This window comes from Microchirus variegatus, assembly GCF_963457635.1.
Source record: "Microchirus variegatus genome assembly, chromosome: 4".
NCBI classification, from domain to species: domain Eukaryota; kingdom Metazoa; phylum Chordata; class Actinopteri; order Pleuronectiformes; family Soleidae; genus Microchirus; species Microchirus variegatus.
Window position 1 is genome coordinate 18824492 of NC_139805.1, and position 22603 is coordinate 18847094.

General features: G+C 39.9%; 1 protein-coding gene across 1 annotated transcript; it reads left to right on the forward strand.

The window, feature by feature from the left end:
* Positions 1–210: 210 nt before the first annotated feature.
* On the forward strand, positions 211–22603 carry osbpl1a (oxysterol binding protein-like 1A; the record flags this gene model as incomplete). Its single annotated transcript, XM_083888369.1, has 28 exons — positions 211–334; positions 410–495; positions 585–659; positions 808–919; positions 1096–1181; positions 2606–2750; positions 3749–3816; positions 3926–3970; positions 5258–5331; positions 5537–5600; positions 5704–5805; positions 6881–7009; positions 7121–7202; positions 7440–7546; positions 11070–11232; positions 13564–13759; positions 15239–15314; positions 16003–16137; positions 16287–16384; positions 17474–17656; positions 17768–17875; positions 18508–18597; positions 19429–19552; positions 20275–20403; positions 20972–21095; positions 21206–21296; positions 21673–21693; positions 22429–22603. 28 exons carry the CDS (start codon positions 211–213, stop codon positions 22529–22531), a joined length of 2940 nt encoding a protein of 979 aa, XP_083744495.1. The 3' UTR covers positions 22532–22603.

Here is a 22603-nt window from a genome sequence, read left to right on the forward strand (position 1 = left end):
TCAATTTTTCCATTGTAATGTATTTTTATATTCTTGCTCCTCAATACGCTGTTCAACTCTTTATTAAGAGGAATAAAGATCTTATAACCACTGGATTTCTTCTCGAAATCTCAGAGCGTTTGTCCCTCTGATTGTTTTTGAGTCACAGAAATGAAAAGCATCACTTTTTTCTTTTTTTTTTACCATTGCCTGTTTCTTTTTCAAGGATCAATGGAGGAGCTGGAGCCAGAGGAGCAGTTCCTGCGCTGTGCCCGTAATGGAGATCTGCCCGGGATTCAGAAGCTTCTCATGTCCAAGATCAGGGAGGAGGCACAGATCAACATCAACTGCAAAGGTACATAATCAACACCTGGGTGTAAAATTAGCTGTCGTCTTTGTTGTTAGATGAAATGTTTTCATGTTTTCCCAGGTAAGAGCAAGTCAAACCTGGGATGGACACCTCTTCATTTGGCTTGTTACTTTGGACACAAAGCTGTAGTGGAGGAACTGCTTAAGGTATCTTCTTTTGAATCCTATCACACCACACTGTAAGGTTTTAAATAACTGCATGAATAACAATTGTGTCGTTACACTGTCACTTACAGGCTGGGGCAGATGTTAACTTGCCCAACAATATCGGCGATACACCGCTGCACAAAGCCGCCTTCACAGGGAGAAAGGTACATTCATGTGTCCTCATTCTGCATGTCCCTTCAGATTTTAATTTTCCTTCAAATCCTTGCATTTCTTTGTTGATAGTTTGATTTTGTCCATGCATTTATTCATCCAAATTTCCGTCACTCAATAAGTTAATCACATATTGATCAGGAGGTTGTCATGCTGCTGCTGCACTATGATGCATGCGCTACTGTCATCAATGGGACAGCACAGATTCCCAAGGATGTCACTCAGAATGCAGAGATCAGAAGCATGCTGGAAGGTGAGAGAGACAATGTTACAATCCAAGAAATTTCACTCAATCACATTGTTTGAAATCCCCATATTGAATGTTTTCATATTCATGGAATCAACTTGTTTATTATTTTAATAATAAAGTATGAATTCTGAAGTTATGCATTGTTTTACCATGTTGATCCATTGTTGTGCTGATACCAGCGGCTGAAAGAACCGAGGAGAGGAAACTGGAGGAGAAACTTTTGGAAGCAGCACGGGAAGGAGACTTCTCAACTCTGGCTCAGCTGGTTAGTGACCCGTTCTAAAACTTTAGTCACTTAATTATGCACATTAAAGTAACGCCATGCAACTTTTGCTGGAGGCGCCGTCACTGTAGCGAACCACGCCATGAGGAACTTTTTAAGTCTTTTTAAATGAGCCTCGGTTCTGCATAACTGAGCCTAATCCTGGCTGCTGGAGTCACTAAGTTGCACGCTCCTCACAGTGTAGCCATAATGGAGCAGAGTGGGGATGTTCGAGGCTATACGTTCTGTTTATTAAAAGTCAGTGACCCTGTAAAATGAGTCTGAGGCAGTTTTCTAAATTAAATAGTTGTCGCTTTATACTCCACGTGAGGGCTGCAGGGGATGCTGTGCCAATCTCAGCTGACACGGGGCGATATGCGGGGTCACACCTTGGACAGCTCGCCAGTCCACAACTCTAAACTCTCACACTCGCTGTCAATTTAGAGTGTCCAATTAACATAATCCCCAAAACTGCATGTCTTTGGACTGTGGAAGGAAATCAGAGAACCCTTATTCTGATGTTCAGTGTGGCGGGTAATGTGTTTTTGTGTGTTAATATCAGTTCAGATTAGGAATACTGCAATAGATATTGTGGTCATGATTGTATGTTAGAAAATTGTGAAATTGTTCAAAAAAAGAAAGCAGATTATACTTACATTGAAGAAGGTAATATTACATGAACCCTCAAATGGCTTCATCCATTATCGAAATAGCTAATTCAGTAATTGATAAATAATGGATCGATTCATTTATTGTTCCAGCTCTACTTCAGCTTAATATTCACCATGTGATAGGTTTCAATTGATTGATTGAGAATTACCGCAAGAAACCATCAAAACATGAACCACTCTGTCCATATTTTAATCATGATGAATAATGTATGTCCTTAATTGCTGCCTTAGCAATTTGCTTAGTGGTAGAGTGAGTCGTCTTTCAACTGGTAGGCTGTGTTTGAGTCCTGGCTCATGCCAATGTGTCCTTGAGCAAGACACTTAATCCCACACTGCTGATGATGCTGCATGAATGTGTGTGTGGATGACAAAACTGTAGTATAAAGCAGCATTGAGTGGTCTAGAAAAGAGCGATATAAATACAAACCATTTATTTTGCATTGTTGCAAATTCAAATTTCAGTTGAATAATCTCTAAGCCGTAGTTCAGGTGTGTTTGTATGTGACAGTTCATTTCCACGAGACAAGTCTCCGATCAACCCCAACCTTCATTGACAACAATTGATTTGACGGCGAAAACCTCACCAGGAAATGAAAAACATAATGAAGAGTGGGAGTAAAGCTTCCGAGAGCCAGCTTGTGGTTACACAGTGTGATAAATTAAGAGCCCTGCATCAGCGCAAGAGCAGAATGATAAAGACATGCAGGATGCACGTGTTCAAAGAACACATCTGTTTTTTGTTTTTTTTTGCTGTAGCTCAGCATGAAGAAGCCTCCAGACATCAACTGCACAGATCTGCTGGGTAACACTCCGCTGCACTGTGCAGCGTATCGGGGCCAGAGGCAGTGTGCCCTGAAGCTGCTCAAGAACGGAGCCAGCCCCAACATCAGGAACAAGAAAGGTAAGGAACATCCATCAGAGTTTGGCAGTTATGAACGACTCCTGCAGTCTTTAAAGAACAAGGCCAGCAATGAAAAAGAAAAATGGACCAAAAAAATTGCCTGGTGTGTGTGTGTCAATCTGTGATATAGATCTCTATTTTTGTGCAGTAGCCTTGAATATGGACATTCATTTTGTGGCCATTTCGAAATGTATTTATGCATGTCCTTTTACTATTTTGACCAATAGCTGCAGTAACATTAAACAAATGATGCAGTACCCAGCCCTTTTCTTTAACTCTCTGCCTCTTTTAAAAATGAAACTAACCATTTGTAACTTTATGACATCAACAACCAAAGACTGTTTTTTTATAAAAATATAATTCCCGGTGTTGAGTGAGAGAAAGTTTGAATTATTCTAATTACACTACCAGTCAAAAGTTTGAACACACCGCAGAGTGAAGGCAAAACAATGCTGAGCCAACAAGTGCTCAGCATCTCTGGGAACTCCTTGAAGACTGTTGGAAAACCTTTCAGGTGACGACCTCATGAAGCTCATCGAGAGAATGCCGAGAGTGTGAAATGCAGTAATCAATGAAAAGGGTGGCTACTTTGAGGAGTTACTCCACACTTCTTTGTTTACTACATAATTCTTTATGTGTTCATTCATAGTTGTGATGCCTTCAGTGAGAATCTACAATGTAAATTGTCATGAACATAAAGAAAACCATTCAAATGAGAAGGTGTGTCCAAACTTTTGACTGGTAGTGTGTATAAACAGTTATTTCACAAGACCAAAGCACAAACATTATGTGATTTCTGTGACATTAAAATGTGATGAACACAATGTAGGAATCATACCATGGGCTACTAAACGTACTGTATCATACAGTATATGTGCTGTTCATATAATATGAATACTCTGTACATGTACAGGACACGCTATTGTCATCAAGAGCCTTTAAATATTGTGCAGTGAACCAGTACTGTTGCTCACTCAATGTGTTGTGTTGTGTTGCAGGACAGACCATGCTTGACCTGGCCAGTGACACAACCATGAAGCAGCTTCTTGACGGCAGCGTTCACAGAGTACGTGCTCAGATTGTAGTCGACTCTCCCAAGTTACCTCAGATGTATTATTTTCTTTGTTGTTGTGTTTTTTTATACTTTCTTCATGTGTTTCTCTGGTGCCCTACAGGGCATGACTCGCCATGTCAAGAAGTATGAAGGACTCCTGTGGAAGGTAAAGTCGAGCGGGTGGGTGGGGATTATTATTATTATTATTATTATTATTATTATTATTATTATTATTATTAATAATCTCTTGCAGCTCAAAGAACACAGTTCTTCTCAGTTTTAGAAAGAACAAGCTATGCAGGGATATTATACCCGACCATTTTACAACTCATACACTGTGTTGCCTTCAGGGACCCTGCTTCTACAGAAAACTTACGCAAAACATGCTTTAATGTCCAATATTACCAAGTTATACTGACCACTAATTATGTACACACTGTATACAGTAGTAGTAGTAACCATTTAGCCATCATACACTACAATTGTATAATGGCTGATTAAAAACTTGAATTGATTACGGCAACTTTAAGGATACAAACCCAACCATGAACAGCCGCCTTATTAGATGTCCTCTGTATCAGGAGAGACACCCAGTGTTGTCCTCTGCTGCTGTAACCCACTTCCTTTATAGGTTGACATGATTTGTACTCACGAACGAATCTGGCCGTTCTCCTCTGACCTCTGGCATCAACAGGGGATTTGTTAAATGTAAAATTCTAGAGATGGCTGTGCTTGAAAACCCCAATAGGTTAGCAGTTTCTGAAATATTCAGACCAGATCGCCAGGCAGCAACAAACATGCCGTGTCCAAAATCAGCTTTCTATACCATTCTGATACTCGATTTAAACTTCAGCACGTCTCCATGACTTTGTTTAGTTGCCTCAAGTTGCTGCAATGTGATTGGCTGAGTAGATACCGTGTTTGCATTAGCAAGCAGCTTAATTCGTTTGCCTAATAAAGTGGCTGGTGTGTGCATACTCAAAATGAGTTTGTTCAAACACTCACACACACACAGCGCAGGCATCAAAGACTTGCAGATTCACTGGCTGACATTCCTTCATTACAGTGAACACAGTCTCGTCCCTCCATAGAAAGGGGGAATCTTCTCGGTTGTAATTACCACTTGGATGTTGACACGAGTGCTACTTAAAAGTTGGCGGCAGGCAATAACGGCAGCTTCCAAATAACATAACCCGGGAATTGGGAAACCCTTAAAATTGACTTCAGTTTCACTACCTGCTGATCTAATCAGTGAGACTTTGTTGTCTCAACAGCAAAGTCCTTGATTCACAACACATAGTCTGCTTGTGTGTGTGTGTGTGTGTATGTGATGGTATTTCTAATGCTTGTTTCCTCTTAAGTTGCTGTGCCTGCCCTCAAATCCAATTAAAATCAATAATAGTAACCAATGAAAATCAAAGTGCTGATTCGCCTCTCGTGTGGCATCCTGCAGAGCTACAGATTCTTTGGCTGGGGCTCCCACTGGGTCATCCTCCAGGACGGGGTTTTATCCTGGTACTCCAAACAGTAGGTGTCATCGCTCACCTTGTCTGTGCTCCTTGAATCAGAGACGTGGACAAAAAGTACAGAATGGATTAATGAAAGTTCTGTGCACTTTTGTTCTGAAAAGTGCCGGAGTTAATAAATCAAATGTGTCGTCATATTTTAACAAGCACATAAAGCTTTTCTCTCTGCAGACAAAGAAAAACAAGCCTTCTTTTTTCATATAAAGGTCAGATGCAGCTGCTAATGTCAGAAGACAAGGCTGTAAGGCACTGACACACGCACACTGTTTGGTGAGCCAACAATTACAAACTGTACAATGTGTGTATTGAGTGTGTGAATGGACCTTTCCCGCCCCAACACCTTATTTCTTTTTTTGATCTATGTTATTTCCAGATCCGAGCCAAAGATATGTGCTTTTTTACCCTCAAGTGCTTTGATGACAGCGTGCATCACTTCAAGGTTTCGCCAAAAAATGACCCGGAGGCAACGAGAAAAGTGAGTGTAATTTCCCTTCCAGCAGTAACCGTGAACACTGTGACCACACTGTTCACTGCTTTTGTTTTGCCCTTTTAACAACATGTATTTGTGACCCTTAAAGACCCTTAAAGCCTTGAAGACCAGTAAAAAAAAAATCCTGAGAAGAAATATTTTGAGTAAGCATTTAATAAAAGAGCTGGACCTCAGCCATTTTACTTCATAAAAAGAAAAAGGTAGGAAATCGCCACATACAGCCAACACTGAAGAACAGAGCAGAGCTTTCTTGGTTCAGGAGCTTAAACTTTTCTGCCACGTGCGTTTGCTTATTGGATTATTTTTAACGTCACATCGTTAACAACATGTATTCCGTGTGCATCAGCTGGAAGCAAAACTTGGCCTTGGTGTTAAAAACGAGACTCAGTAAAGCTCAATGAAATCTGTCACTCATGTGAAAAACTTGCATGGGGGTGAGGTATGTGAGGTTGGGGGCGGAAGCCATTACTCCAGGACTTTTGTTTTGAATTTGATCCTAATGCTCACAAATTAAAGCCACTTTATTGATAAAGTTGAACTGTTATTTTTGGATAGTTACTCTGTTTTGACATAACAATAACTACAAGTTTTTCTTTGTGCGTTTATATTTTTGCTGAGTGTTTTTCTATTTCTCATCCAAACAACATCATATTGGCACACTGGTGCCCTTAGTGTATCACTAGAAAGTAAACCTAAGGATGTTAATGCTGTTGACAAACAGACAGATGTCCCTTGCATATTAGGAAGTTATGATCTAAAATACTTAGGTCTTGAACAAATGTAATGATCTGGTGTATAAGAATCAACAATACACTTTAACAAACATACTTAGGAAAGGCAAAGGAAAGGGAAATGTTACACACTGGTCCCTTAATGTGGACTTGTGTTGATTTGGTTCTTACCAAACCAACTTGGCGGCATGTGACATGTGAAAAATAATAAGATGAGGTCGCAGTGTTAATCATTAATTAATTAATTATTCAAAACCACACTTAACCATCTGTTGACTAAATATTTAAAGTGTTCTTTCATTGAGAAAAACTCCGTTCTTGTCTGGCAGGCATGGCTGGACGCCCTGGAGGATCACACGGCTTACAGCACTCACTACTGCTCCCAGGAGCAAGGCAGCGAGGAGGAGGATGACGACGGGCCAGCGATGTCACTGGGGGAGTTAACAGATTCGCTACAGGTGGCTCTCTCACTGGAACTCCTTATTAATGATCACGTTGTGAGAGAATAATGTGGCGTAATAATGCGTTGTGTTTTGATTGAAATAAAAAGCTTGTCTCTGTGATACCAGGCGGCAGAGGAGAGCCAGAAAAAGCTGGAGAAAGAGGTGGCAGCTTTCCTGTCCATGGTGAAAAATGACACACTTGCACAGAGTAAGACCTGTTATTTAATTGTCAATCGTGTGTGTATATATACTGTATACATACAGTATATTTATATATATATCCTACCACATTATGAATCTGCAACATCTGAGGTTTGCTGTGCTAGTTTGTAGCTTTTCATAAACCATAAAACATTTATATTTACTTTTGTTTGTTATATATATATATATATATAACAATGGATTATATATATGTGTGTGTGTGTGTGTTTGTTTGTACCCTTAGGCCTTCCATCGACTGTACTGCAGAAAATGCAAGAAATCTGTGAGCTGTCCAGTAAGACCAGTGTCAGTCTTGGTGTCTGTCTCAGCCTCTTGTCCAAACAGGAAGGGGTAAGTGTCAGCACCACCACCAGTACACGTGAATCTTTGTTTCACTGCCAATATTTGTATCCTAAAATGCATTTGTTTTGGGTTTCTTCGTCAATATGTCGAGATATTCCGCTCTTATTTAGTCAAATATTTCTGTATCTCTTCACATCTGTGGATCCTGCAAATAATAAAAAACAACACAGGCTATAAATACTATAATTAACAGGCTCCTTACTGTCTGTGACCCTCAGATATGTGTCTTTTACACAATGTGATGTAAAAATAAAACACACTTCATAAGACGGCGTCGGCACATTTGCCGCCTACTTCATGAAAGCTGCTCAGATAAGTGCAGTCATTATGTGTCAGCTCTTTGTGTCTGAGTCAATGGATTTGATTTTAATGGAAGGATTCAGTTGATGTATTACAATAGTCCAGAAAAACATTTTTTTTAAATGATGGCATATCTTGTCATTCACAATAAGCACCAGCCCTGTGCATCAATTTGGTGACGATACAAAACTTTATTTATAAAGCACTTCACTGAACGCATTGTTATTCTACTGAAGGAATGGCATATTAAGATGGAATTCCAATTGTTTGTGGTGTTTGTTATAATAAACCTAAACCTCATTAGGCTGTAAAATGACATGAGTACAATCTATTATTATTATTATTACTATAATGTCAACAACTGTACTGCAGGGATTTACTACAATGGCCTCCAGCCCATCAGCACTCTGACTCAGAAAAACAAACAGTACTTAGAAAGGAAAGGTCATACTAATCAAATCATCTGTAATTGTTTATGCAGTAATTTCACATTATTGGAAAACTTACTCTGAGAACACGACAGAAATGTTTCCGCTAATCCAGTAAATTGAATACTTTTCAAATGAAGCTTGTATAGATCTATGCCAGCAACAAATTATGTATGATCACATCAGTATACTCAAATACTGATGTGACCACACTTTCGCCGTTATTAATATAATCCAAACAAAATAGCAGTCATGTAGTGTTTAGTTGTAGTGTAAGAACAGGTGGTATAGAGTGAAATAATATAATTAATTATGTTATTATTGATTTAAAAAAAAAAAAAAAAAAAACATGACATGAGTCAGAAGAGCTATTGAAGCAGTGGCTGATGAATAGTTTTGTATGTATTTTGTGGAGGAAAAAAAAAAAAAAATGGCCGAACTAAAAATAGACCACTGAAATTACCACAGTTTATCTAGAGATTAACATGAATGCTTGCTCAGCGTTTGAGATCAACAAAAACGATGGACAAACTCTGCATATCGGTGATTTCCTGCCATAATCTGATACATTAAAACTCATTCTAATCCAAATACAGTTTTGTATTGTCTCAAAACCATAATTAGCATGAATTTGAATAATGATTCTTTACTTTATAGTGTACATCATGCTCAGCACAATCCTAAAATCCTTATGTCCCTACTTTGCTGATTCTGAATTATTAAGGTAGCACTTCAGTGTCGTTTCTAAACCAGCTGTCCTTGTCCACATCAAATCAGAATAAACAATTAGTCATCCACTGGTGATTGTTTAACATGAAAAGTGCTACAGCTGCTGCTTATGATGCAGTGTGGCGTTTGAATGCACCGGTAAATGCACACTCGAGTTCAGTGTGTAAATCAAAGGGTTTCCTCCTTCACCTGATAATACAAAGAAATAGTACCCTTTTTTTTTTTTTAACACTGCTGGTGCTCTGCCCGCCTGTCATTTTCTTTGCCCTACTATCACGGACGTAACTTTTGAACAACAGAGGCCCAAACACTAGGTGTTGGAACAAATCAATCTCAGACTCGGTCTTGAACTGTTTTCTCTTCGCAAACCACCCAGCATTTATTCTCAAGCGTAGCTGAATTTCTCGAGAGTATTTAGAGGAGTCGGCGCTGCTGCTGCTGCTGCTGCTGCTGCTGCTGCTGCTGCTGCTGCTGCTGCTGCTGCTGCTGCTGCTGCTGCTGCTGCTGCAGCACACAGGCTGCCAAATTCATTTGAATGTTTTTAGTTTTACAGCCAGTCCAGTTCTTTCAGGCTTTAACACCTGGGCAGGGGTCTCAACCGCTCAGCTGTGCTGCCTTTTGAACTGTGATTTGCAGAGGCAGAGCACACAAAAGACTTGCAGAATATCACAGCTCGCCCATGAATAAACCTGAGCTCAATAGAAACGGCTCAAACGTGTACAGTATATCTCCGTCTGCACAAGAACGCTACGCAGTCTGAATTAAGCAGCGGGGGCCTGTTCTCTTTCCATTGTGAATCACTTCCACCTCCTGCAATACTGGTTTGCAGAACTGTAGCACCACCTGTGGAGGGGTCAAGCAGCAGGACTTCACGGACCTAGACCGGAAGTTCCTATTAACGTATTTTTTTTAGTGTGTATCTGCGTCATTACCTTGTTTATGAAGCCCTGAAGTTTCGAAACAAACAGTTCAGCCATTGCTGAGAAAGCTGAAAATCCCGTAATAGTTACGTAAACAGCGGTTCTCCTGAACAGCCGATCGTCCTGCTCCGGGCACTAGTCCTAGTACTAGGTGTTTCACGAGCGACAGTGTCTTCTGACTCTGGGTCTGACTCCGGGTCAAAGTCATAAAAGGGACTGCGGCGGGGAGTCGTGACGAAGCTATTTTTAAACACTGTTAAAACAATGTTTTGATAATAAGGAGCAGTGCATCCACCGTTCCAGAGGGGGGAGCTGTTCTTCTGAGAGCGGATGTGCTGAATAGTACTGGCCAATCACAAGACTCTGTCTTCTGGGGGTGAAAGTTCACTCTGAAACATCACGGCATCAAGGATTTCAATCGGCTCGTTTACAGCAACTAGGAGGTTTTTGACCATAAAAAAAAAGTAAATATATGTAAGTAGACCTCCATAACTAACATATATGTGCAACAGGACCACTCTATGTGACCTTTAATACATCACTTCACTTTGCCTCATATGACCCCTGGTTGCCACCTTTTGCACTGTCAGTAATCCTAATATTTTCTGTTTTGCTTCTTAAATAGTGCGTCAAGTGGCGGCAACTTTGCCAGGTGCGACTGAAAATGAGCACATCTTCATATTAACTGCGTTAATGACTTCTGCAAAAAGCGAAGATTGGATAATGCTTTATATCCGAGTCCATTACCTGCCATTCGATTCCCTCTCCTTCATGGGGAATCATGTTCTCCGGCAGGCCATTTGAGACGACAGCATCATGGCAGCTGTCCCCCATTACAGATAAACAGGGCTTATCCTTCTCAGCTCCATCGCTGCCTCTCTCTGTGGGTCTGATAATGAGGAGGCAGAGCAGACAGGGGGATCAGTCAGTCAACAAACTGTTTATACTCGCAGATCCTCTGCATTCACAGCTGGTCTAGAAAGGCACAATCGTCTTCGTTTTGTAACGCGAGGTGGAATGAAAATTTGGGCGAGAAGAAGAATAAATTATTTATCGTGAGTTATCAAATGTGGAAGATGTTGGTTTATGTTCCTGTGGGTGATTAGCCTGTGTGTGTGTGTGTGGTGAGCTCAGGTGCGCACGGTGAAATTGGAGCAGGAGGTTGAGAAGAATAAGATCCTCTCTGAAGCACTGCAGACTCTGGCCACAGAGCACCACGAACTTGAGCAATCCGTCGTCAAGGGATCGCCGCCGCTCAGCGCCCTCAGCGAGGATGAGTTCCACGACGCCGTGTCTGGTGAGTTGACAAGTTCTGAAACACACTGAGGAAGATGGAGGGGATTCTGTGACGGTTCTCCTGCTCACACTCACTGCTCACTGTCATTCACCTGTAGGACACTGGAATACTTTTTCCTGACGGAGAATGTCTTTGGTATGTTTGACACTCATTGGGTGTGACCTAAGCTCCAGTGGAAAAATTAATGTTTGTTTTTGGCATAATAACCTGCATGGTGTAAAAAATGCTTTTTTGGGGTGGGTTGTACTTGCAATTCAACTGTAAAAACAAGACTTCATCTGATAGCAGGTGATTGAGGGGAGGAGCTAAAGCTCATTTACACCTGCCCTTCTCACCTTACAAATAATAACTGTTACAAAATGTGGTTCTAGTGACGAAAACAACAACAGAAATAAGTTCGCTCAGGTCATTTTTCCATTAACTTAAGTTTTAATAGTATACTGCAAGGTTAAATCATTCATGTTATTGTTCTTCAATTTGACATCATTTATATCTTTAGTTTTTCTTTTACAGTGTCTTCACTATTCCTCATTTTTAACAACCTCTGTGTGAAATTGGTTGACACTCATCAAGCGAGTAATGGCTGTACCATGGCGTGGTATTTGTGTAAAATTGAGGACAAAGTTGAAAACTGTTGGAAGTGCAGTATATAGTTCACCAAATTCACGATGTCACGAGACACGTTTGGATTCGACTGAGTTTCAGCCCTTTTTATCTGTTCGTGTCGTTTTCTCTCCCCGTGCTCGCAGATCCACATATGACATGTTAATGCAGCCTAATCCCTTAAAAGCGATTATCTTCTGTCAGAGCTGAATCTACTCTCAGAATAATGGATAAAAAACATTTTTTCAACGCTCGCTTCCAAGACGTTTCTAGGCTGCTGCTCTAGCTCTACGCCGTCCTGATTTCATGTCATCATCATATTTATGTCTGTCTTTATATCTCTATCCTGCACCAAATGGCACAACTGAAAACTCTTTTTTGAAAAGCAACATGTGGTGAGGAAGCTCATCCAGGTGACCAGCTGTGTCTGCAGTCTGTCATGTGGAATTCAGCAGAGCAGTGGTGTGACTTCATCACAGACAGTACTTTACTTCATCGCTCAGTGACACACACTCGGTCCTTTTGGGACATTTTGATGTTCCGATGCATGGGAGATCTGCATTTGTTGTTGAGCATGATTGTTAATGTTTTTTTTTTATTTGTGCGAATAATAAGTGACAGACTGATTCTGAGAAGATTACTTTAAGCCACACTTTCTCATGTTTACAGAGGAGAATCTCTTACCTTCAGGCCAATGTGGTATTATGAAGAACATGTTACAGTTTAAGTGTGCAACGAAGACACTAATAGCAAAGATGTCAGTTTATATATGCATGAAATCTAGAGACATACACTTTATTAGGGACGTGGGACAAGTGGTTAGAAGTAGCATCCTTTGTAATCTGCATGTGTTCTGCTTTCAAAGATGGTAGCATGTGGTTCTTTGAGTCATTGTTTTGCTTTCCATGATTTCAAACCAGTCTGACCATTCTTGTCTGACATCAACACGGCATCTTTGCCCAGAGAATTCCCTTTTCCTTTTTAGACCACTCTGTGAACACGAAAATCCCAGTAGAGCAGCAGTTTCTGAAATACTCAGACCAGCATTCAAAATGCCTTAAATCACCTTTCTTACTCATTCTGATGCTCAGATTGACATTTATTGGTTCATCTTGTCCATGTCATGCCAATCTCATGTCAGTAATGTCTCTCATCCAGCATACGTCCACATCATGTCCCGCCAACCTCGCCAACCTCCTCCACATCAACACCCACCCATACAGTCAGGTCTTCTTCTTTTTTCCATTCAAATCATCCTCCCACCTGCTCGTTTGACCACCATGTGGTCGAGAGCCCCACTCCTCTCATCACCTTGAAATCTCAGCTCAAAACTCATATTCTGATTTGTATTATTTATTTGTATTTCTGTTGAATATTTCATTTTTTTTTTTTTGTGTTTGATACGATATTTGAATTATTTCTGTAACCTTTATTGGTATCATTTTTGCACCGATATTTGCACTAAGTAGTTAACAGATGCACCTAAACAAATGACAGGAGAGTGTCTGTATGAATACAGCAGTGTAAAAAAACTGTAGCGGTTGAACAGGTGTACCTAATGAAGTAGCTGGCATATGCACTGGTGAAGCAGTTCACATTGGTTCCCTTCAATTTCAAAGGTCTTTTGACTCCTCGTTTATTTTTATTTCACCCAAAACATCAAGTGCTCGCTGATTAAATGAATTATGTGCTGACGGTGAATCGCATTCATGTGTTTATCTCCGTCAGACTCGGATTCAGATCTCTCTGTGAGCGGCTTTGAGACGGTTGCCAGCCATTCCTTTGAGGAGGACGACGACGACGACGAGGAGGACGCAGGCTCTGTCATGTTAAGCAGCCCTCGCGGCAGCCCCACCAGCATGTTGCAGGACGATCACCATAGCAACAAAGATGAGACTCAGCCCAATGGGATCACAAAACGCAGGTCAGCCGTGCTGTTTGTCCACACAGTCCACAATTAGCTGTTCTGTGCACTTTCATCATCATCATCATCATCATCATCGTCACCTCTCATCAAAAGATGAAGAAAGTCAACACAGGGAGGGCCTTGTCTTATTAGTTGGATATTTAACAGCAGTCAAAGACTTTATTTCCAAAACTGCCGTGAGAGATTTGTTTCCTCAGTGATCTTTGTTATACACTTTCATGCCGTCCCTCGGGTTTTTCCTCTTTATACTGTGAATTATTTAGACTTGGATGCAGCCTGGTGGAGGCAGGAGAAAAAAAAGTTGCATTGAAAGAGCAGAGCTCAGTGTTGGAGCTGTTAAATATTGATAAAGTCTCAGTGTAACGCAATAATCAGTCTGCAGAATGATCCCATGTGAGCCAATCCCTCAAGCACACTCGGAGTTCAATTCCATTTGAGTAATTATGTTAATCTCTTGTGTATTCGGTTTTTTTTATATATGTTATAGGTTTGATTCTGTGACTTTTAAAATCCTCTGAATCTGTGTTGTGGAAATTCTCTGCTGCTGCTGGTGAAGAATGAAATAGAGACTTCTGTCGGCCGTCAAGGTTTTATTTTCTTTGCTAAGAAAAGGTCGATCTGCACACGAGTGGTCGTAGCTGAAGAAAAATCCAGAGCATAGTCAGACCTAAACAATTTTTCCTGGGGAACATCTCATTCAGATCTCTTGTGTGGGAAAGGGTCTGCCCCTCCAGGCTGTGCTTTCACACCCCTTTGTCTACGGCAGGTACCGGGGCCGCCTCCCACTGAGTTGAGTCTTGACATCCTAATTTGAATACAAAAAAGGACCTGGTATCTTATGTTAGGAAACGGGTGTTGGGCAGCTGTAGCTTTGAGACAAAGACATTAAATTTGCCGTTACATATTTTACCCCAGGCATTCTCAAACTTTTTATTCCAAGTACCTGAGAAAATATTATTATATATCTCAAAGTTAATCCATTATCCCTGACATCAAACTACAGTGGTGCATAAATCACATATCCCTCCTCCTCTTCCTCACATATATACTTTAGACAAAATTAGATTAAGACAAATTAGATTATTTGTTCTATGATTCATTTTCTACGCACTCCTGTCACAATTCCTCAGCTCCACGCCGATCACATACCCTGGCATATAGAGTAGAACAGTATTTCTGAGTTTCCTACAAGTACCACCAGAGGGAGCCCACGTACCACTGGCGGTACACGTACCGCAGTTTGAGAACCATGGTGTGAGATTAAATAGATGCCACTGATAGATAATTCTTGCTGCTGAGAGTCTGTGTTGATTTTCCCTGTGCTTCTTTTCTCTTTTCCGTACAGTGCATCAAAAGACTTAATTCACCTGAATAACAAATGACACTTTGAAACCATTGAAATCTTTTTCTTTCATGTATATGTTACATAAGGACAACAATGTGTTAATGCGTGTGTGTGTGTGTGTGTTATTTTAGGAGCAGTCTGCCTGCGCCAATGTTTTCAAGAAACGACTTCAGCATTTGGAGTATCCTGAGGAACTGTATTGGAATGGTGAGAATAGTCATTTCATTTATTTTCTTAGATGTGGCGTAAAGCTGCTGTCAGCTGTAACTCTATTTTTTCCTGTCCATCCTGTACATAGCCTCAGTTAAGGTCCAGTCAATGAGGATTTATTGTTCAGAAATTGAGCATACTACTCCTGTGTATGTTAATCCAAGTGTATAATTGCTTTGAAATAGATCAGAGCAAAGTGAGCCCTCCACTTTTATACCTGAGCAACTCCTTTTTGCATTCCTCCAATAGACAAAGAGTTTGCCTTTCCAGGCCATAGCTAGGCAACACCTTTCATTTTGTACTGAGCACATTAATCAAGTTTAAGAGAATTAATATTTAGCTGAAAACACCACACAGCATTGCTGTAGCTTGTTGATTAATGTGTTATTTGTTCTATTTCCAGATTAGATTCAGGCGTCTAAATCCTTCAATGGAATGTCTTGAGCCTATTCAATCCTGTTTCAAAATGATATTTCTAAAGCTTTTTTTTTTCCCAGGCTACAATAGGTTTCATTTATTCATCTGACAGAAAGCGACTCACAAATGATGGTCGCACTTTGAAGTCGGAGCGTTTCCTTGAGCCTTTTTAATGTGCTCAGTGTGAATCTTACACTTTGAAAGTAGTGCTTCGCGAAGGCACTGTTTCTTTTGTGTGTAATGAGTCACTCCTCGTGTGTCATTTTAGGAACTCTCCAAGATTACAATGCCAGTCATTTTCAACGAGCCGCTGAGTTTTTTGCAGCGTCTGACAGAGTACATGGAGCACACGTACCTCATCCACCAAGCCCACGTCTCCTCAGACTCTATTGAGAGAATGAAGGTTTGTACGCTCTGTAATATCCAGGAAATAGCTTGTGAAAATGACTTTAACTGTGTCAAATATAGACTGAATTTGACCAGAAATGTTCCTCTTCTGTGAGATTAGTGTGTATAAATGTGTGCGGTGTGTGTGTGTGTGTGTGTTGCCAGTGTGTGGCATCATTTGCAGTGTCCGCTGTGGCCTCCCAGTGGGAGCGGACAGGAAAACCTTTCAACCCTCTGCTGGGAGAAACTTATGAACTGGTCAGGTAAGAGGGACTATCCAGCTTATGTATAATATAAACTGACAATAGGGCTGAAATGATGTGCTTTCAACTGTGACACCTGATTCTTATTTAGCGTGACTTAAAGGCGCCATATGTAAGAATGTGGCCAAAAACGGTTACTACACTCAAATTCAAAATACCGAGGTCTTTTAGGTTTCGTTTTCTCCGCCATTGTAGCTCAGACGTAACTGGCAACCCGTGGTTGCTCGGCAGCTGAGACTCTACTGACTGCAATGATTGGTAGACGGCGGTAGGTGGCGCCAGATGCAAAATATTTTTTTTACTGTTGTTGTTGGTGAGTTCATTTTGTTATATGAATATTATTCCTGAGCCTCTGTGTCATATTAGGAGGATTTTATGGCCATTTACTTTACATTTATTACATAATGCACCTTTAACTAATTATTGCAATATGATAGCATTAACGATGGTGTTTTCATATAATTCTCATTTTCTTTTTCTCCTTTTGAATTGAATGATACATTTCTTGAGAAAATATCCCACAAGTCATATTTCTAAAATTAATTAATAATTGAAAATTAATTAAAATTGCATGTCATTTTGAAATTAACTGTTCCATTTAGCTGCTCCTGCTGATAATAAAAGTAGAACATTAACTAGGTGCTTACTAACATGCATATAAGTAGCATACTAGCCCTCTATTTTTAAATATTAGGCACGTATTGACACCTTATGTAGGAAAAATCTTAATTAATGTCGTAATAGAGGTAGAATAAGGTGTTAATACGCGCTTAATGATTACTAATAAAGGGCTAGTATGCTACTTATGCATGTTAGTAAGTGCCTAGTTAATGGTGAATATGTGTTATCCATTAATTAAGTGTTTTTAAGCATTTCCTACTCAATGTTCACTGAACTAGTGCTGTAAGGAAATATGTTATTAATCTGGAACAAAATTAATAGTCTCTCAAAACAGGACACAGCTCAAATATGAGCCTTGAAATAATATATTTTCAAAACCTTGGACGGCAGATAACACCACCTTCCACCTTTGAGGTAAATTGAGCAGCTAACCTTAAAAGTACTGTGTGTGTCTCTCTGGTCTCCTAGAGAGGATCTGGGTTTCAGGCTCATATCCGAGCAGGTGAGCCACCACCCTCCTGTCAGCGCCTTCCACGCTGAGGGTCTGAAACAAGACTTTGTGTTTCATGGGTCCATCTACCCCAAACTCAAGTTCTGGGGCAAGAGCGTGGAAGCTGAGCCAAAGGGCATAATGACGCTGGAGTTGCCCCAGTAAGAACATCCAGCTGATTAAAAAAAAAATAAGGATATTAAAGTTTATTTTCTTCATCTGTAGGTATTTATATACACTTTGTCTCTCTCTCCTGTTTTTTTTCTGTGCAGGTACAATGAAGCCTACACATGGACGAATCCTACGTGCTGTGTTCACAACATCATCGTCGGCCAGCTGTGGATTGAGCAGTATGGAAATGTGGAGGTGATCAACCACAGGTAAAAAGGACAAACTCATCTACTGTGAATGGTTTTATTAAGTGAGAGAGTCAGCATGCAGAAACTAATGATTTTTAGCAGATTATTTCTCAAGAAACGTTCTTATAAAGCTCGACTGCCAAATTGAATGTTGTTGTTTTGCTGCTGTCAAACCCCAGGTTTAATGCTATATGTTAGCAGTGACGCACGTGGAAACACTGGTGTGATTGTCTTTTATAATCTTTTAAGTCGTTTTTTTGTGTCTTGTTTCTAATTATTTGGATTATTCAAGTCTGGCAATAAACTGAAGTGATCTGATCTTAGATAAACATGAAGACCAGATGTTACCTCCCAACATTCCTCACTTCCACTGTATACATTTTCCATTACTGCTTTAAAAATGGTTTCAATGATATATCTGTAAATGATATGTAATATCTAAGCCCACGTCTCTGTTCTGGGAGAGGGATTCTTTAATTTTGACTCTCTAATATACGTCTGTTCAAAAGTTTTCAGGGGGTTTTTTGTCGATTTTCCGTCACTTGTTGACTTGTGGATGTAGTTATTTATGTATGGATGAGGATGGATGACTGACTGACTCCTCCAGTAGAAAGGTGAGAGGATAACATGTTGTGTTCTCTTTTCTCACCTAGGACCGGAGAACGGTGCTTCCTGAATTTCAAACCATGTGGCCTTTTTGGCAAAGAATTGCACAAGGTCGAAGGTTATATCATGGATAAAAGGTACAGTTTTAGGCGTCTTTGTTAAAAACACATCTAACATCTACACTTCAGACACGCTGGATTAGTCTTTACTTCTTTGCCTTTTGCGTTGAGATAGGATGCAATGAAAAAATGACAAGATCTTTAATTAAATATTATAGAAAAGATCAGTAAGCTTAATTCTTAAATCAGGATTTACAGCATTAATTCATGAATATGACAATCAAAGCCCAATATTGAAGAAAACACATTAATTACATATTTGCAATTCACCAATTTGTAAATAAATCACATAATATAATAATATAATGAGAGACTTTTAGTGTGAAATGAAAATCAGCTCATAGTGACCTTCTTCATGCGTTGTCTTTTAATTTGGATAAAGCAAAAAAACAACAACAACAAAAAACAGATGAGCAGATGGTTGAAAACACAATGGGAATAAAGTCATCTCTAACACAACAGAGCCAGTGACTCACTAAGAATGAGTGGACATCATCAGCAGTGAGAAGAATAAATAGTCAGCATGTTGCTGCAGTGATGCACACATGGAGATATGCAGATCAGCGACACTCATAATGACACTGAACAACGAGAGCTGCTGCTATCACACAGACAAAGTCAACTTTTCAAGCTGCCTTTAAACTTCTTTATGTTTGACGTTGTTTCATTTTTGCCGAAATCTTCAAAAAAAATCCGCTGCTACTGTGAGGCCGCACATGAAAGTGCCCCGTTCTGAGTTTTTGAGCTTTTGATTGCCACAAAGTTTGAATTTCTGAGGCCAAAACTAACTGAGATGCTTATTTGGTGTTTGTGAAGTCTGAAGTCATTTGAAATTGTGTTTTCCCACAGCAAAAAGAAACTATGTGCTCTCTATGGAAAATGGACCGAGTGTCTGTATGTTATTGACGCCGCTGCCTTCGAAGCACATAAGAAAAATGACAAGAGAGGGGCGGTGGAGAAAAAGAGCAACGTGGTATGAACCCTTTTTTTTTTAGTGCTTTGTGTTTTTTTTCTTCATTTATGAACATTTGAAGACGTTAACAACACATTTGTCCTGAGTCATTTCAAAAACAGCCCAAACTTGACTCAGCTAAAATGTTAGTGAAGCATGCTTTAAAGGTGCAATATGTAAGAATGTGGCCAAAAACTGTTACTACATTCAAATTCAAAATACCGAGGTTTTCTGACGTAACTGGTAACCCGTGGTTGCTCCGCGGCTGAGACTCTACTGACTGCAATGATGAGTAGACGGCGGTAGGTGGCGCCACATGCCAAAACATGATTTCAAAACATAAACATGATTTGCAGTATTTTTTTTAATGCAAATATTTTGTCTGTACTGTTGTTGTTGGTGAGTTCAGTTTGTTATATGAACATTATTCCTGAGTCTCTGTGACATATTAGGAGGATTTTATGTCCAGTTGCTTTAGATTTATTACATAATGCACCTTTAAATAGGATTTTTGGATTGTATCAGATTTTATATTTTTACCTGTCCGATATCCGATCCAATGATTTTGATACTGATACCCATCACTTAGAAAACACCAGGACCGAATGCATTTCTCAAATAAAAATGATCGTATCAGAACATATTTAACACGGTGCTATCGGTAAATCTGAAACGGTGCTCTGTAATCATGCAGTGGCATGTTCTATAGATGCATCAGTGCAGTTAAACATTTGTGTTTGCAGAGTGGCAGTGGGGATCAGGAGGCAGCGGCGGCGGCGGCGGCTTCACCTGCTGCTGCTGACACGGTGGAAGTGATTCCTGGCAGCCAGCTGCTGTGGAGAATCGCTCCAAGACCAACCAACTCTGTCCAGGTCTCACTGGTTATTGTGCACTATGAACACTACCGCTGAAAAGTTTGGGGTCACTTAGAAATGTCCTTATTTTTGTCCTTAAGAAAAAGCACTTTTTTTCAATGAATATAACATTAAATGAATCATAAATACACTCTATACATTGTTAATGTGGTAAACAACTATTCTAGCTGCAAACGTCTGTTTTTTAATGGAATATGTACATAGGTGTATAGAGGTCCATTTCCAGTGTTCTAATGGTACATTGTGTTTGCTAATCGCGTTAGAAGGCTATTGGATGATTAGAAAACCCTTGAGCAATTATGTTAGTACAACTGAAAACAGTTTTGCTGGTTCTCTGACGAAAGCAGTGTTTGAAGGGCAAAATGATTATTTCTAATCTTGTCAATGTCTTGATTATATTTTCTATCCATTTTGCAACTCTTTTGATGAATAAAAGTGTGACTTTTAATGGAAAACACAAAAAATTAATATAGGTGACCCCAAATTTTTGAACGGTAGTGTATGTATAAGCATTGACATGAGCCCTCGTCTGTGTTCTAACATGTAAAACGTGATTTGACGGCAGATGTACAGCTTCACGTCCTTTGCGATGCAGCTGAACGAGCTGCACAAGGATATGGAGGGAGTCCTTCCTCAGACGGACTGCAGACGGAGGCCCGACATAAGAGCCATGGAGAACGGCGACATCGGTAATAACTGTTGATAACATACTGGAACTAATCCGGGATTAACGCTGTCACCACTGCAGCCTGAATGTTGTCATTGTTGTTATTGTCACAAAAAAAAAAAAAAAAAACAGATCTGGCCAGTGAGGAGAAGAAGAGACTTGAGGAGAAACAGAGAGCTGCTCGTAAGAACCGCGCCAAATGTGACGAAGAGTGGAAAACAAAGTGAGTTTGGATTAACTGAGATTCTTCAATGAACTGATGAAGTTTCTGTGTGTCCAGCTAATTTAGTTTTACTTTAACTGCATTAAGCTTGATGTTTCCTCTCTTTTGCTCAGCTGACTAAGCAGCTTCATGTTTAATGTACTGTACAGGAGGACATATAGGAGGACAAATTTAGTTATTGAGTTATTTCTAAATAGAGAATGTTGATAATTGTCATTTGAATTTACTTAACTCCCTGAATCTGTTTGTCCTTGATGCTGCAGTTTTATCATCTTTTCTGGAATCATTTCATACCTTTTTCGTTCCCTCTAAAAAAGCTCAAGTTGAATCTTTTGTTTTTGTTTTTTTTCTGTTTCATTTTTGCTGCGATGCTCAGGAATCCTGCCCTGGGTCCAAGGTTAGAGCTGCTCGCTGTTTTGATGATGTGCTTGAAATCTGTGCTTTGATCATTTGACCTTTGCTCTTTTTATTTTTAATGCTCTTTTAATTTCTACTATGATTCATTTGCATCATGTCCACCAGCATGACAGCTACACTTATTAGTAGTAGTAGCAGAAGTAGAAATACAAGCGCAAGTAGAAGTAGTACTTCAAAATAATGTCAGACAACAGTAAGTGATTTAGAGATGGAAGCAAAATGTATTATTCTGAGCTATGCTAACCCTCTATAGAATAAAAGAAAACATGTACATACAGTATAAACGTACACATGTCGTACACACTTACATTAAATCAACGTATAGCCCCCAGAATTAGCACCACACAGCTGATCTACACATTCTTAAATTCATATTAGCACTATACTACAGTGTTAATCCAGTGATAGAAGTGCATTTTAAAGAGTCATGTGATCATTTTGAATGTTTCTATACTGTCAGGAAGTGACTTTGTATGAGATCGCTCACTGTATGGAATCATCCAGTTGTCGCCGCAGGCTCCAGTTGATTAATTATGTGCAAAGATGTATATTGACTAATTTTATTTGCGGGATTTACATTTACATACACATTTAGATTCCCCTCTTGATGGATGCTTGTCTGACATTGTGTCCTATTTTTCTGCTATTTGTTTTAACATACGATGTCGTGCCTTGTGTCACTGAATATACTGCGTGTGTTTGTGTGTGTTTTCAGGTGGTTTCAACAGGGCCAAAACCCCCACAACAAGTCCCAGGACTGGCTCTTTTCTGGTGGATACTGGGACAGGGACTACAGTCTGCTTCCAGACATTTACTGATTCTGGAGTTGACTGATTTCTGCACACACATGCATTTCTCCTCACTGTACGGTGTCATCTGTACAGTGCAGC